General features: G+C 39.9%; 1 protein-coding gene across 1 annotated transcript in view; it reads left to right on the top strand.

Moving 5' to 3' along the window:
• Positions 1-15,544, top strand: part of AP3D1 (adaptor related protein complex 3 subunit delta 1) — a 58,783-nt gene that overhangs the window by 26,280 nt on the left and 16,959 nt on the right. Inside the window, exons 15-31 of the mRNA XM_040537931.1 lie at positions 800-1,031; positions 2,235-2,380; positions 2,519-2,660; positions 3,580-3,651; positions 4,623-4,698; positions 5,431-5,630; positions 6,261-6,334; positions 8,669-8,870; positions 9,577-9,639; positions 10,260-10,352; positions 10,868-11,014; positions 11,152-11,199; positions 11,574-11,763; positions 12,885-12,973; positions 14,051-14,136; positions 14,579-14,700; positions 15,450-15,529. Of these exons, the coding sequence (XP_040393865.1) occupies positions 800-1,031; positions 2,235-2,380; positions 2,519-2,660; positions 3,580-3,651; positions 4,623-4,698; positions 5,431-5,630; positions 6,261-6,334; positions 8,669-8,870; positions 9,577-9,639; positions 10,260-10,352; positions 10,868-11,014; positions 11,152-11,199; positions 11,574-11,763; positions 12,885-12,973; positions 14,051-14,136; positions 14,579-14,700; positions 15,450-15,529 (2,062 nt within the window). The remainder of the gene's footprint in view (positions 1-799; positions 1,032-2,234; positions 2,381-2,518; positions 2,661-3,579; positions 3,652-4,622; positions 4,699-5,430; positions 5,631-6,260; positions 6,335-8,668; positions 8,871-9,576; positions 9,640-10,259; positions 10,353-10,867; positions 11,015-11,151; positions 11,200-11,573; positions 11,764-12,884; positions 12,974-14,050; positions 14,137-14,578; positions 14,701-15,449; positions 15,530-15,544) is intronic.

Below are 15,544 nucleotides of genomic sequence, written 5' to 3'. Positions count from 1 at the left end.
TTTTTCTTGCTTTTCTTCCTCTTTTGCCTGTGAGAGGTTTTTGCAGAGCTTGCTTTTCATGAGAGTGAGAAGTATTATTTCTGTCCCAAACTGGTCTGTACCAGCAGTAGCACAATCTTTAGTGTTGTGTCAACGTTAACTTTTATCTTAGATATATTCGTCTCTTGGTTGAGTGTGCATGCACACGTGCTTTACCTAGCCTTCGTTTTGATAAATTGGACGTACCATGGTATTGTATCATAGAACGGCTTAGGTTGGAAGGCACCTTAAACATCTAGTTCCAGCTACCCCTGCCATGGGTAAGGATGCCACTCACTTGATCAGCTTGCCTGGGGCCCCATCTAACCTGTACTTGAGCACTTCCACAGATGGGGCATCCACATTTTACTTTTGTTCAGTAACTGGTTGGAAATACCACCTCACTGATGCAGTGGTGAAGTACAGAATGGCAGAAAAGTACCTGGGCTGCTAGTCCCAGGTTGTCAGTGCAGTTGCACGTAATGTGCAACGCTTAGTTAATGGAGAAAATACTGAAACTGTAGAGGTGGAAGCTGAGGTGTCCCTCCCCTTCCCCCTTCTTTAAAAGGATAAAGTTGTGGATTCCTCTATATCATGTTACTGCTGTCATTTGAAAGGGGAAAAGATGCAGAGAGCAAATGATTATGTATTTGTAGTCTCACTTGTCTTTCTGCAACACTTTGTACTTTAACAGAGGTTTTCGAAAAATTCTTTATGAAGACTGACAAAATGTTGAAGTTGCTCAATTATTGTCTTTCATGTGTTCACTCTGTCTTTTTAGACACCTTGAGGAAGCAAACCAAACTTTAGAAGCAATGCTGAGGCCTAAAGTTACAACTCTACCAGGCCACATCCAGGCAGTTTACGTCCAGAACATGGTGAAGCTCTATGCATCTATCCTACAGCAGAAAGAACAATCTGGGGAAAAGGAAGCAGCTCAGGAAATTACACAGCTGATGATTGAGCGCTTGCCTCAGTTCGTACAGAGTGCAGATCTAGAAGTTCAGGAGAGGGTAAGAGAACAAACTTATCTTTGAATTTATCGTACAAAGACTCATTTGTATTGGATCACATCTCACTTTTTGTGGACATGCACATTTTATACAAGCCAGTGTTATCAGAGTGATGTTTGTATTCTGTGCTTTTTGTAACTCAGTGAAAAGGCACCTTGGAACTAGAAGAGCGGTAAGAGTAACATTTTGTGTCAGAGCCTAGATCTAATTCTAGATCAAAATCACCTCCAAAGGCTGCTTGCAAGAACTTAATTCAAAACAATTTTGTTTTAGAATTGTGATCTAGGACTTGAACGTGTTGTGAAGTCCATTTTCCAAGATCACAATTCAGAATGCTGCAAGATGACTGCAGTGATTTTTGTGATGTACCCATTGAACCAAAAAGAGCTGCCATACATACTAATTCCTAGTGGATACACAGGGTAGTTGTGTTCTAAAGCACCTTGCCCCTGCCTCTATCAGAAACTATCACAGGGTGGAAAGTGACAGATGAAAGACCAATAACTGTAGTATTTAGAAAACGCTATAGAATTTTTGAGGCTTTACAGTGATTTGCTTACTTTGTCAGGCTTACATGGAAAACTTACTTTTTTATTTTTGCATGTGATAAAGGTTAAGAGTGAGCAAATGGTTACTTTATAGTAAGATGTGATAAATTCAGCAGTACAGGCAGATTTGCATTCATTGATTTTAAAAAATGCTGTGTGCTGGCATGATCTAAATGGAGAGTAAGAGAGGGTCTGTGCAGGCAATATATGCTTTGCAATGTCACAAGTGTGTTCATTAAACCGTACAGGCTTAGCAGGGAAAAAGGGACTGCAGACTCCTCAACCCAGCCCCGCTGCTTATTCCCTGTTAAGCCTAAACCTTTGTTTCTGATGCGCTCTTTTCATTAAAAGCAGGGGGACGGGGACACGTAAAATACCTTCTGAAAATCCAGTCTATTATGTACTTTGTTCTAGAAAAGCGTTTTTTAAAGCCAGGTAAATAGCATTATATGCTATGGTGGAGAGAGGCAGCTGTATTTTGGTTTGTCTATTGAAATCAGTAATAAATTAGACACAGCTAGAAGTAGTATGGTGCTTCTTTTAATTCCCTTATGGCAGTAGTCACTACAGTTATCTTCAGCTGACTTCAGTTGGAGTTCATTTTTGGTCAGTTTCTAAATATTTGTTCTGAAATTACTTTTGCATTTGTTCTTAGGCTTCTTGTATTTTGCAACTAATAAAATACATTCAGAAGCTACAAATAAAAGAAGTGCCTGTAGCTGAGGAAGTAATTGCACTGTTTGCTGGTGAGCTGAACCCTGTCGCTCCTAAAGCACAGAAGAAAGTCCCAGTTCCAGAGGGGTAAGATTCTTTCTTGCTTGCAGTGCTTTATTTGAACTTCCAAAATCTTAAATAGTAAAGATAAGTTTGTGACTAGAAAAACTGAAATACTCAAGGGTACTTAGTCTAGCTATTTGTGTTTACTGTAATTTTTACCAGCTTGGACCTTGATGCCTGGATCAATGAGCCTCCATCAGACAGTGAGTCAGAAGATGAAAAGCCCAAAACAATTTTTCATGATGAGGAACAAAGGCATTCCAGGCACAGACAGCCAGAAATAGATGAAGAAGAACTGGCCAGAGTGAGTGAACATTAATATGCTTTTTTTTGGTACTTAGTTCAATAGTAATATTGAACTGAGTTAATAAAACAGTTGTAACTGCTGTTTTAGATTCTCCTTGTAGTCAGAAGCAGACTGCTTTCTACAGCTCTGGAAATCTGATGATTTGATGTGAACAAAACACGTGTTTGAACAGAAGTATCTGTAGTCACTGTGGAATACATCCAATATCAGGTGCTCCTGGAAGTGTGGCTTTCTTATTTTGTCCAAATGGAAGGAAGATATAAAAATTCCTTGTTAGGAATTTTGAGTTCTTGTAAAAATCTGACCTGAAAACTGTACTGTGTAATGCAGTTCACTTTGAAGTACAGGGTCTTGAAGATGAACACTTGCCCCGAGCTCTGCAACTACTTGTTCTTACTTATCTCCTTCATTGGTGTACTTGTGTTACTTAGTGCTCTATATCGGCAAAAAGAGGCAGCACCTTTGCTCATGGACTTCAGCAGCTTCTGTGAACTACTGTAATGTGTCTGTTCTCAGTAGTGATAGCACCTTTCCTACTTCAGACGTTTTCTGTTTCCTTAGAGAATACTTTTTGTTGATAAGAATCTTCACTTCTTCCTCCAAGCTGTGAAAATGAAAACAGAAATGTTTGCATTGCCATCCAGATCTGGTCTTAACAAAGTTATCTAGCCTAGAATCAAAAGGCAAAGAAAGGATTTTCTAAGGAGTATCAGTTACAGCAATAACAGTATTTAAAGTTGTATCCTAGTATGTCTCATTACTCATGGTTTATCATAATTCAGCTACTATGCTGTAGTATTTTTGCAAGTAGTTAAGCAGTGTTCCAAATACTAAGGGAGATCACGCTTTTGCATTCTGATGCCTCTTAGTTCTCTTTGCTTGTAAGCAAACGTTCTAACTACACTCTTTCTTTTAGCGTCGAGAAGCCCGGAAACAAGAGCAGGCAAACAACCCATTTTATATTAAAAGCTCTCCTTCCCCACAGAAGGTGAGTTCAAATGAAAATCTTCTGCTGGTCTCTCATATAAGTGTGTGAAGTCTCTGGATGCCAGAGCTGCAGTTTCCCATTGAGACACTTCTGATTATTTCTACTGCAGTTAGGGTCGCTTACTAGTATGGCAACTGGAGTGACTGCATACATCTATTTTTATAGGCCTTATTTGTGTTGAAAAAGTTGCAAATGACCAAAATAGCACAAGAGCAGCCAGCTTTCTGTGGATTTGCAGTGGACCTCCAGTTAAAAAATAAAGTGGTGACTTTCACAGCTCCCATTGCAGAGAAGCTTGTAACAATCTTTAACTTGTCATGGAATGCCCGGTGTTTGGATTTGAGCAACAAGACTCTAAAAGATGCAAAGAAACTTTTCTTCTTTGCCCTTATGTCACAAATTCCTGTGCAGGTAGTTTGTCCCAACTGTGGTTGATGGATTCAGGGTTCAGATTGCCAGGCACTTCATTAAGAGCGCTGGAGAGAGTGAATAAACACTTTGAGGTTAGTAGTGAACATCCACACCGAAACATGTTCCCCTTAAAACACACTGAGTGTTCATGGATCAAAAGGTTGTGGTGGCTTTTTTGCCATCTTTTTCAGGGAAAGATTCTGTCTTATTCCCTCTGTCCTAAGGACTGCCCCATTTTCCTCAGCCTAGACCTATAAACTTCTTTAGAAGTGGCAAGTTATTGTCAGTAAAACATAAACCAAAATTTCGTCAGAGTTGCAACAAGCCTTTTCTGTGGCTGTAGCAGGGTTAAGGCTCTGTAGTTAGAGGCAGGGTGTTATATTAGTTATCAGTTAGCTCTAAAATACATCCTGCTACCAGATAGGATTTAGTACTGAGCTATTCCATTCCTATCCTTAAAATGTTCGCTTAAAGGATTAAACTGCTTGCTGTTTTGTAATGTAACGTGTCTATTTATATAGATCTGGCAATGCTCAGAACATAAATTTTCATTTTCCCAGCGATACCAAGATACTCCAGGTGTGGAACATATACCTGTGGTCCAGATCGACCTCTCTGTCCCCTTAAAAGTTCCAGGTAAGTGCAGTTAATATTTAAAATCAATTACAGATTTTTTTAAAGCAAAAGTAACAACAACAACTTAATTTTTAAGTACAAGGAGCATGCTTTGATTAGACTCCTAAATGGTTCTCCTTAACTAACATTTCTTAGAAAAGAGTACTTTGTGGTCTGAGTCCACTTGCTCTCAAGACAGCATTAGAAGTAATTCTGTGATTAAGTATGTTGTACAGCCAAGTCTGTAGCGTGGGAATGCTTTAAAGGACAGAAGGTGATCAGGAGACATTAAGTGGAGTCTAATGGTACGGATATGATTTTAGTGTTTTTTAAAATAACAAAAATAGCTTCAAACAATTAATTTGATATACTGTTGTTAAAGTTACTGTTGTAAATTGAAAGTGATAAGTTGTAAGGGCAAATACTTGAAGTTTGCATAGCAAAGCATTTTCCAGAAGTATGGAAAACTGTCAGTATTAGTATATCCATAACACCAATTCTAGTTAAAAGTGTGCATATTTAGCCCCTCTTTGTAATCCATTTAATGTAGACAAACAAGAATCAGAGCAGAATACTGCTCTCCTGTTTTCGGGGAGAGATGGAGTGCAGCAGGAAAGTTGCTGCTAGAAGGGCTGTATGAGATGTCGAAGTGTAAGGCAGTGCTGATTGTCCTAATTCTGAGACACTAAGAAGCAAGGTTCATGGACTGATCAGTGTTCATGTGGATTGAAAGCAGTTTGTCTTCCTCTGCAGGAATGCCTATGTCTGACCAGTATGTGAAACTGGAAGAAGAGCGAAGGCATAAACAGAAACTGGAGAAAGACAAGAAGAAGAAAAAGCAGAAAAAGGAGAAGAGAGGAAAGCATCATCGCCATAACTCTTTGCACACAGAGAGTGAGGAGGATATCACTCCGGCTCACCATGTAGATATCATCACAGAGGAGATGCCAGAGGTCAGTTGATTAACTTTGTGCTCTTCTGAGGAGATTTTACCCAAGAATTGCCAGCTAGCCTGTGTTGTTGCAGTTAGAGCTCTGACTTCTTGCAAAGCTGTTTAAGAAATGACCGATTGAGATGGCTGTAAGCTGTTCTTTCCAGGGGGAGAAATGATTGTCTTTTTGTGTACAAAAAGACAAAAATTGCCACTGAAGCTATTAAAAAAAACAAGATGCATCTCTGCTATAAAAATAACACTCTCCAAATAGTCACTTCATTTATTATGCTCTACTGCTCCACTTTGACATTAACTTGCTGTCTAGTCAGCAGCTTTGCAGCTGATTGTAATTAATTGCACATGCTAGTGATGCAATCTGTATTTGTTCCGAAAACTTATGTTAATCAAAACTAAACAGCAGCGATTCAGATCCTGCAGTTTGTGAAGAATGGCTTTCTGTTCTAAATTAATCTTGTAACTACACGTTGCATTAAAGTACACTCACTGTTCTTATAACTTACTGTGCCTGACTGCAAGCTGGCCCATTCCGTGGTTAGCAATCTGAAAAACTGCACCGAGGGGTGTAGTTTTGAAGTTGCCTGGGGTTCATTCACTTCTTCAGTGGATGGTCTCTTTCTCTTTCCTGCAGAATGCATTGCCCAGTGATGAGGATGACAAAGATCCCAACGATCCATATAAGGCACTTGATATAGATCTGGATAAGTAAGTGACAGTTTTGTATGTGAATTTACTTAATTACTAACCAGAATGCATGAGGACTAGTCCGAGGCTAAACAGACACTATCTATGGTCCACTATGTGAAGAGACTTCAGTTTCTCTCCATGTCTTAAATGTAACCTCAGATGATCATCCAGGTTTGGGTTCCCACTGAAGCATAGATGGTAAAACCTCAGATGCTGAAATAAAGGGGTTTTGAAAGGGTGAAAAAACATCTTGTGTGACCAAATAGAATGTGAAAGCACAGGAAGTGTCGCTAGAATCAGAAAGAAGTGAATTAGAGCTTTTGGGTGTACCAAGCTCTCTGATTCAACGTGCATTTGCACTGAATGTGATCTACATTCATCTGTGTTCATCTCAGATCTGCTGTATGTATGTACTTATAAGCATGTATACTGTGTTGTGATAATTTGAGCATTAACAGCCGGTCTGTAGCATCTCTGTTGCCTTGTGGACCTTCAGTGTAGTGCCACTACTGAAAAATATTTTAATACTACTGGATTGTATGCAACTTTGGCCAGAGTCTGGTTCCTGTGCAGCTACTGGAGTTGCTTACAGTAATAGCAGCAGTGCAGCAGGCCCTGATACCCTGCAGGCTGTGTGATAGCTAGAAGATGTCTGTTAAATACTGCACGTGGAGACTTTTTTAGTTGCTGTCTTACAGAATCACAATGCTAAATATAATTGCTGTTTTATAGTCCATGGATGCCTCCTATAATGCTTTGAAGGCTTTGAGGGCACATGTGTGCGTGTGTAGTCTGTCTGCCTCTTCCTCTTTATGATACAACAACTGGAAGCTCTGTGCCATTCTCTGCAGTTCTGTAGGAACCTGTAGGAGTTTGGTACCATGGCACTCTTGGGGAAAAAAAAAAGAGGGGGGAGAATGTAGCATTTTTTAAAAGTGAAAGAGCAGTTTATGAGGAACTTCTTCATCACCTGGTCACGTTCCCCTTTGAGTCTGCAAAGGACAAATGTATAAAAGAAAATTAATTTGTGATATTAGTTTGTGTTTGCTTTGGAAGCCTCAACAGCATAGGAAAAAATTAAGTGGAGCAGTTTCTGAATGCTAGGCTGTAGGAGGCATTCTGGGGCTTTTGTATTGTTCCCATCCATTCTCTTTCCATTTCATGTGAGTCACTGTGCTCTCCTGTCATGTTTTCTCATGTCTCTGTCCTCTCTCTTTCTTTCTGTGCTTGCACTGCTATGTCTGTGTCACGCTCACATGCAGTCTGGTTTCAGGGAAGCCTTCCAGGTAAGACTATACTGCTAAGTGCTTGACCTTCTTTGTCTTGAGGGGTCATGAAACTATTGAAATCCTTGACCCTCAAATTTGTGCAGGTCTGTTCCTTGTTGACTTTCAGCAGTGATCCCTGGTCCTGTACAGTTATGTGTCAAATAGCTTAAAGATGAGATTTGCTTACAGTTCAAACGAATGGGGTCCTTCTTGCCACTACAGTCTCTGTTTCAAAGTTGTTTTTTTGTTTTAAATTGATCAGGCTTGGCTCTTCATACAATATAAGCAAAAGATTAAGACAGATAAGACTGTTGGATATCTTTTTGAGCTGGTGCTTGCTGCTCAAATATAAAAAACCATGTTAAGCAAAAGCTCTAGAAAAAAAAGAAGCAGTCAGCCAACTTTTGTTCATTGGTTTATGGACAGTGTTTGGAAAGAATAGACAAATTCCTGTGTAGCTTTTTTTCCCTAAGTAATGGATTTTGGATACAGTGTAAATCTGAGCTACTAGTCATACTTCTTGGAAACAAATATCTGACATTAAATGCAACTTTTTTTTGAATGTAATGGTAGAGTACAAATTAATAGCATAATCATCCAAATTTAAGCAATTAACTGCTTAAAATTCACTTCTAGTCAGTGGTCTATTCATAGATAACACCAAAAAAAAAAAAAAAACACATGCCCTTCAAGGGCTGCTTGAGCCATGTGTAATTTTCCACCTGTTTTCACATCTTTGGTCTTACTTTAAGACTGAGTTCACAAAAATGCAGCATAATGCTATGTGTATGTATCCTTCTGTAGGTGTTACTCAGCCTGCAAGACTATAGTTGTTATTGGAGTGATCAGGTTTTAGCAAGGGCTTGGCTGTCAAGTCACCTTGAAGGTGTTCCTGTCAACTTCTAATCCTCGAGGGCAGTATCTGCAGTTACATAAATAAACTTAAGGTGTATGTGCTGATTTAGATTTCAGGGCCCAACTCTTTTTTAAACAAAATAAAGCTTTTCTTGGAAGTTCAGCAGATAGGTTCCCTTAACTCAGGTTATCTTTGCAGAAGGCTAATAATGTTCTCTGTATTTTTAAGGCCCTTAGCAGACAGTGAGAAGCTGCCAGTGCAGAGACATAGAAATGCGGAGACCCTGAAGTCACCAGACTCAGAAGCTCCACCTGTAGAGAAGAGTAAGAAACCCAAAAAGAAGGAAAAGAAACACAGAGAAAAGGAGAGAGACAAAGGAAAGAAGAAAGAGAAGGAGAAAAAGGTAGTAGAGGAAGAAGAGGAGAAAAAGGTAATTCTTCGAGACTTGTATTCTTTTAGAAACTGTTGTTATGGGCCACATCTACTGCTGTGTTTTGATTGTTGCTTGGGAACAGTCACGTTTGACAGTTCAAACAGCTGAACATTTTTACCTTTTATCTCCTTAAACTTCTACGACCTTGCAAGAATGTATTTAAAGATTTCTGTTAATAAAAATAACTTTTACTTAACTGTGTAAGTTACTAGAATTCAGCAATCAGTAGCCTATGCAAGAGATCTTGCAGATCTAATCTGGAAGCTGTTTCCAAAAACTGATGTTTTCCTTTATTTTTAAAATTGGGAAGTTTCTTTAGCAGAACATCTGTAACTCACCTTCGTTCTGCGTCCTGTCCCCATATACTTAATCCTTCAGTTATAAAACCTACGTAGGTTGCAAGTTCTTCTGAATGCAGAAGTATCCTCTATGCTAACCACTCTGCGGAAATGCAGGTTTTCTTTAAGATGCAGCCAGTGTTCTTTGTAACTTGTGGTTACTATCAGCTATGGCCAGGTTTAGAAATGTATTTAAAAGGTGAAGTTAAGCTCCTTGAATTATTTACTCCTAAATATATTGCAACATATTTGATGCATTATGGAGAGATGCATTTCCATGAAAATTTAAGGTATTAACATACATTTATTTATTTATTTTAGAATGATACCAAAACTACCATAATGTTTTTTCTTCTGAAATTCAGGGGGAAGACTTGGATTTCTGGCTCTCCACTGCTCCACCACCTGTTTCCACTACACAGCCACAGGTAGACATCGTACCATGTCACAGGAAAACTTTTCTTACAGTTGCATCTTAGCTGTGATATTAGTGTTGTGTCATACTGCAGGAAGGAAGAGAAGGATAGCTTTCATCTCCTCAACATACTGCTATGAAGCAATGAAACCTTTTCTCTGTACTTTGGACACTGTAATGGGAAGTTTTAAGCTCACTCTGTTGTGCAGATCAGTGGATAGAAATACAGATGCAGCTGCAGGCCAGGCTTTGTGGATTTTAACACTATATTAACCTGTAGTTTTATTTCTTGGTGTGAACTAGACACTAGCAATATTATTAGAGATGAGACATAGTCTGAAAGAAAAACTAATGAATTTTGATGGAAGACTTTACAGGAAGAGACATGAAATATAAAGGGACTGATTCCCTGGAGGAATTCTTTTGTATCTTGTCCTCAAGTGATGATGTTTGCCAGGTTTCAGTGACATAGTGAAAGCCTTTATACCACCTTAGTCTAATGTAACTGTCAAAGTAACAGTTTTTTGGAGGGGTAAGGGGATGGGTGTCACTGTTATGGTTTCTCTTGTTGTGGGATTCAGCTCTTTCAACTATGTTCCATTAGTGTCATAATCCTTCTGATAATCTACTCAGAGCGGGCCTGAAGTGAGTGCTGCTGTTGTGGCTGAACCTGAAGAGGTAAAAAAGGAAGAAAGGGAAGAGCAGCAGGAGGAAGATGAAGGAAAGGTAAGCAGTCTAAGTGGCTGACACCCTTAGTTATATTCTTCTGGTGTCTCCTGTTTCTCATAAATAAGCATGCAGGAATTACCAACAGCATTTTATTCGGTGTATTCATCTGCAAATAGTGTGCAGTGGGATGTTAACACCCTTGAGGAGTTCTATACACTTCATAGTAAGAGGTTTGGTTGTTCCCTGAGGAAGGGTCAGCTAGCAGTTCTAAAGCTGAGCTTTCAAACAGTCAAAAAAATATTTGGCCTTCCACTAATCCCAGGCTGCTTTTGGCTAAGGCATTGGTATCTGAGCTGGGAGCGAGGGTTTACTGGGACTCAACACAGAACGGTTATTGTAAGGAATGAGGACTCCATTTCAGGTTTCTGCAGCGGTAGGAAGCTATGCAGTTGGCTGGAAGGTTGCATAGATTGAGAAGTTAGAGTTGCAGGGTTGGTAGGGGGGTCATGTTGTAATGGCTTGACATACAGAGGTTTCTGTAAGGATTTATTATAGTTTCTTGTTCTTGGTAGAAATCCTCCAAGCACAAGAAGAAAAAGCACAAGAAAGAGAAAGAAGAGAAATCCAAGGATAAAAAGAAATCCAAAAAGAAGCATCACAGTGAGGAGGAAGCAACAGAATCAGTGCAGAATGGAACACTAGATGATGAACCACTACCAGTGAGTAGCTGTGCATTGGCAGCTCTTGCCTTAGGAAGAAGACAGAAGTTAAACCGTTTTTTTGGGGAAAGAATGTCAGTTCTCTTCAGAGAAATTAGTTACGCTATATATTGTAACTGTGACTTCTTTCTTTTCAGCCTATGTCCAGTTACCGCCTTCTTGCTGAAAATCCATACATTAAAATGGTGAGTTTTTTGGCATTAAAATTCAGATAACTACTTCTTTTGTGTTTTCTAAGGGAAGGGAATACTCTGAGGGTAATATAGTGAGCTTTTGTAGACCTGTAATTAAAGAACCATGTAAATCCTAGGATGTAGAAAGCTAACAAGGCTCAATCCACATTCTTTTGGTTGTCTTCTAGAACAAGTTTTTCAGTTGTATCTTTTCCCACTACTTAGCAGTTCTGTGGAGCTGATCACCAATATGCTTTGCATTATCCTACAGTTGTACTGAATTATCTTCTCTTTGAAGCTTGCCATATTCTGATGGTGTGTTCTGTTCTGGCGCTCTGCTGTGTGAAGCTTCTGAATCTTCCCTATGATGTTTTCTTCATTTGCAGACGTACGATATTCAAGGAAACCTTCAGAATGATAGTCAAGTTACTGTCTCTGTTATCTTTGAAAACAAAAGCACTAGCTTCCTTAAGAGCATGGAATTAAATGTCCTGGACTCTCTCAACACTAAAATGCTCCGACCGGAAGGATCATCAGTACATGATGGAATACCTGTGCCCTTCCAACTACCCCCTGGTATGTGCAGCTTTGCACAACACTCTTGGAGTATGTCTGGTCCTGCACTGCCCTCCTGTGGAAAGTACTCTTTGAACTTATTGGTACTTGCTGTTTTCCAGAAAGGCTTGTGTTTCTGCCTGGGTGTTCAGTGGGCTTTCACACAATTCGCTGGAGAGTATAAGCTGTCTTACAGTAAGGCTATAAATGCAGGTGCTTCTGTACAGCAAGAGCAAAACCTGTAACATAGGACTGGGAGTCCAACTGTCCAAGTTCCTTTTTTCTGGTGACTGCAGGCTGGTACAACTTTGAACATGCCAGCATGGCCATCTGCAAGAATCCCAACTTCATGAGGGATTTGCTATGAGATGTAAAAAGAAAGAAGACTATAGGCCTCTTTCTTTCCCACTGGTTCTTGAACTAGTAGAATTCACACTGGCTTTATACTGAAGCTGTTGATCCATTGTTTTAATGGTACAGGCAATATGCATGGGAAGTTTATAAGTACCTACTTTTTTGGATAGGGAGCTGAGCCCTAAATAAATAGGAGTTGCTGAGACTAGGGATAATACCTTCATAAATAGTACTATGACTCAACTTCTTTGAATTTCACTTCCTTCCCAAAGAGTTAATTTGAGTACTGGAACAGCTCACAGAAGTTCTCTGGGATTTAGTGACATTAGAATGTGTTTTGATTCCCCCTGCCCCTGTGGAAAGCAGCAGGGAGTAGGGTATCTTTTTTTTCTTTTTGATTCTATGGCAGTTCTTGACAGAGATTTGTATATTAAAAGAAAAACACAAAAACATTATTTCTGAAAACCACTTGGCGAGCTATAAGTCTTCCAGTTACAGATTGTTTAAATGGATTGCCACTGTGACACATCTTGCCCAGGAACTCTCTGTAACCTCAACCAAAAGCCAGTCATTAGTGTTGCTCCTCAGATACCCAAGAGTTAATTGCTGTAACACTGCTAATTCACAAAAGGAATTGTGCTTAGTCTTCTGACTACATGGAAAACTTCAAACTTGGTTCAAAAATAGTGCATAAAGCTTAGCTGTTACCGATCAGTTTATTCTAATCATTACTTAGATATGGAAGCCGTTTTCTGACCTGACTTCTCCCTCTCCTTTCTTCATGCTAGGAATCTCTAATGAAGCCCAGTTTGTGTTTACACTTCAGAGTATTGTTATGGCTCAGAAGTTAAAAGGAACACTGTCCTTTATAGTCAAAGTAAGTGCAGCTTTTTAAACTCTGTGCTTCTGCTTCCTTTGGAACTGCATAAGGGAGCTTGACTTGGGTGGAAAGCACTGCTTTAGAGCTTTTCTTAGGCATCATTTCATCTCTGCTGCACCAGCCCATTCTGTTCTATGAGAAGTATTTTTACATGACATCTTGTGCGAAGAGTGTCCTGAATACTGCATAAGCATGTCCTAAATTGTCATTCCTGGCAGTGTGAGCAACGCAGCCTGAAACATTTGCCACATTGTCAGCTAGAAAATCACTGCAGTGATGCATTTGCCAGGGGAGAGGAGGATAACCAGCTAGAGAGAGATGTTTCTTCTGGTATCAGCTACCCAAAGATCAGCTGGATAGTGCTATCTGGCACAAGGCAGGAAAAATACTAAGAATTAGATGAGATTAATAAGGATAGAAACCCAGAGCAAGGGTGATGTTATGTGAAGGCATTGTTTAATAAGTATCTGCCTGGTCTGTAGGTTATCATCTGGGTTTCTAATTTTTTTCTTCAATAAAATTATTAATGAAGTAGCTGTGTGAACAGCTTGAAGAAAGTGAATGGAGACAGCTGCGAACATTTGAGTATACTTCCATTTTATGTTTCTTAAAAAGTAGTAGTATACCAGTAAAAAACTTACTTAAAAAACTTACTTAAAAAGTAAGTAGTATACCAGTTCTATTTTTAGCACCTCAGAACCTGGAAAATGTTAGTTTATTTTTGGCCAATTGTGAACAATGAAAGCAGATCTTGAAGTGTTAGCTTAAATTCAGTCTGCTCAGTTTATTTCATTCAGCAGGACACAACTGAAAATGGAGCCAGATCTGTCCAGTTGTGTCCGTTACCTGCTCTAGGTGTATGTATTAACCCATCTGCCCAAATCATGTCTCTAAGTGGCCTGATATTGCAGCGTGATGGTCATCCTCAGACTGATCCTTCAGGCCCACCCCAGGGTATATCAAGGGGAATTGAGCCTTAAAAGTCTCATCTGTGCCTGTTTGGTAGGTGGGGGTGGTGCCTCCTCTTGCTGCCTTGAGGCTCCCATTCATCTCCTTTCCTTTGACCTGTTGCAGAATGATGAAGGTTCAACCCATGAAAAACTAGATTTCAAATTGCACTTCAGTTGCGCTTCATACTTGATCACGACGCCTTGCTATAGGTAAGTGCCATTTAGGGGGCACCTCACAACATCGGTGCTTTTGCAGCCCATGTGAAGCTGAGCTTTGGCTGCAGGCTATGTCTGCAAGATACACAGCATGCTTCTGACTTTGGCTGCGTGTTTGGTTTGATTGGTTTGGTTACAGTTCAGTTATCTTCTTTAATGTTTGACTTAAAGTAGGGCTAGTGGTTTGTTTCAAGTGACTCTGAAGAAGGAGCTATATGCCATGTAGGCTGACAGCTTGTGTGGAAGTAACTCTGGTTGAGGCCATAGGATACTCTAGTGCAGTCTGGTTCCCATGTTTGCTCTAAACCCATTTTCCTAGAGCTTGGTAGTACTTAAACTTCCTCATCCTGAGATGTCTTGAGGTCTGCATGGGGCTAAATAACAGATCTCACTTGACTTTGTAGCACAAGTATTTACTTTCCTTCCTGTTTTGCAGTGATGCTTTTGCCAAGCTTCTAGAATCTGGAGATCTACACATGAGTTCTATTAAAGTAGATGGAATTAGCATTTCTTTCCAACATCTACTGGCAAAGATCTGTTTTCATCATCACTTTTCAGGTGAGTCTTTTGGATGCAGAAATTCCTGTTGTGCTTGGTGAGTGCAACACACGATGGCCTCAATGGCAGAAGCAGTTGATATCCAGATTAAGTAAAATCGGGAGAGGAGTTGCTGCCAGTTCTATAATGCATTCGTATCCTCAAAGCATATCATGCTTTTCAAAGTGAGCTCTCCTTGGGTCCCTGGGGCTTTCCTCCAGTTTGGCAAGGCTCATGGCAGGTATCACGGGAGCAGCTTGCTTATAGTTAGGGCTGTAGCTGTTCTCTGGAGGTTGTATTTGATCTCAGTGCTTCATCATACCTCTTTCCCCTAATGCTTTGTTTCACTAAGGAGGGGAGAGAGCTATTCAAGCTTGGACTGATAAGAGTTTCTAAATTAATTAAAACACACGTACTGGGTGAAGCAAAACCAAATAGCTGTTTCATCATGTTCTCGCATATGCATTAGGCACTGCCTTGTTGAGAGCATTTCTGGGGAAGAGATCTACATCCTGATCAATGTCTTTGCCACAAAACCTTTGCAGCTTCAGCTTGCTTGGAAGACAAGTAATTAACCTCACTACTGCAAAACATCCCAGATAGGAGCCAGGAGGAGACAGGCACGTACATCATTTTAACCCTGACATCTTCCTTTCACTTGATAGAAAATTGTATTCCTTGAAGCCAGGCAGAGCAGTAACTTCTTTTTATGAGAAGCAAATCCCGTGTTAAAAAGTTGTCCCATTAAATGAGAACTGCTTTCTTTATAGTTGTGGAACGTGTTGATTCTTGTGCATCAATGTACAGTCGTTCTATCCAAGGTCATCACGTCTGCCTACTGGTAAAAAAGGTGAGTACATCTAAC

This window comes from Cygnus olor, chromosome 26 (genome assembly GCF_009769625.2).
Source record: "Cygnus olor isolate bCygOlo1 chromosome 26, bCygOlo1.pri.v2, whole genome shotgun sequence".
NCBI lineage: Eukaryota > Metazoa > Chordata > Aves > Anseriformes > Anatidae > Cygnus > Cygnus olor.
The sequence above is the reverse complement of the archived record's forward strand: the minus strand, read 5'-3'. Positions and strand labels throughout refer to the sequence as shown.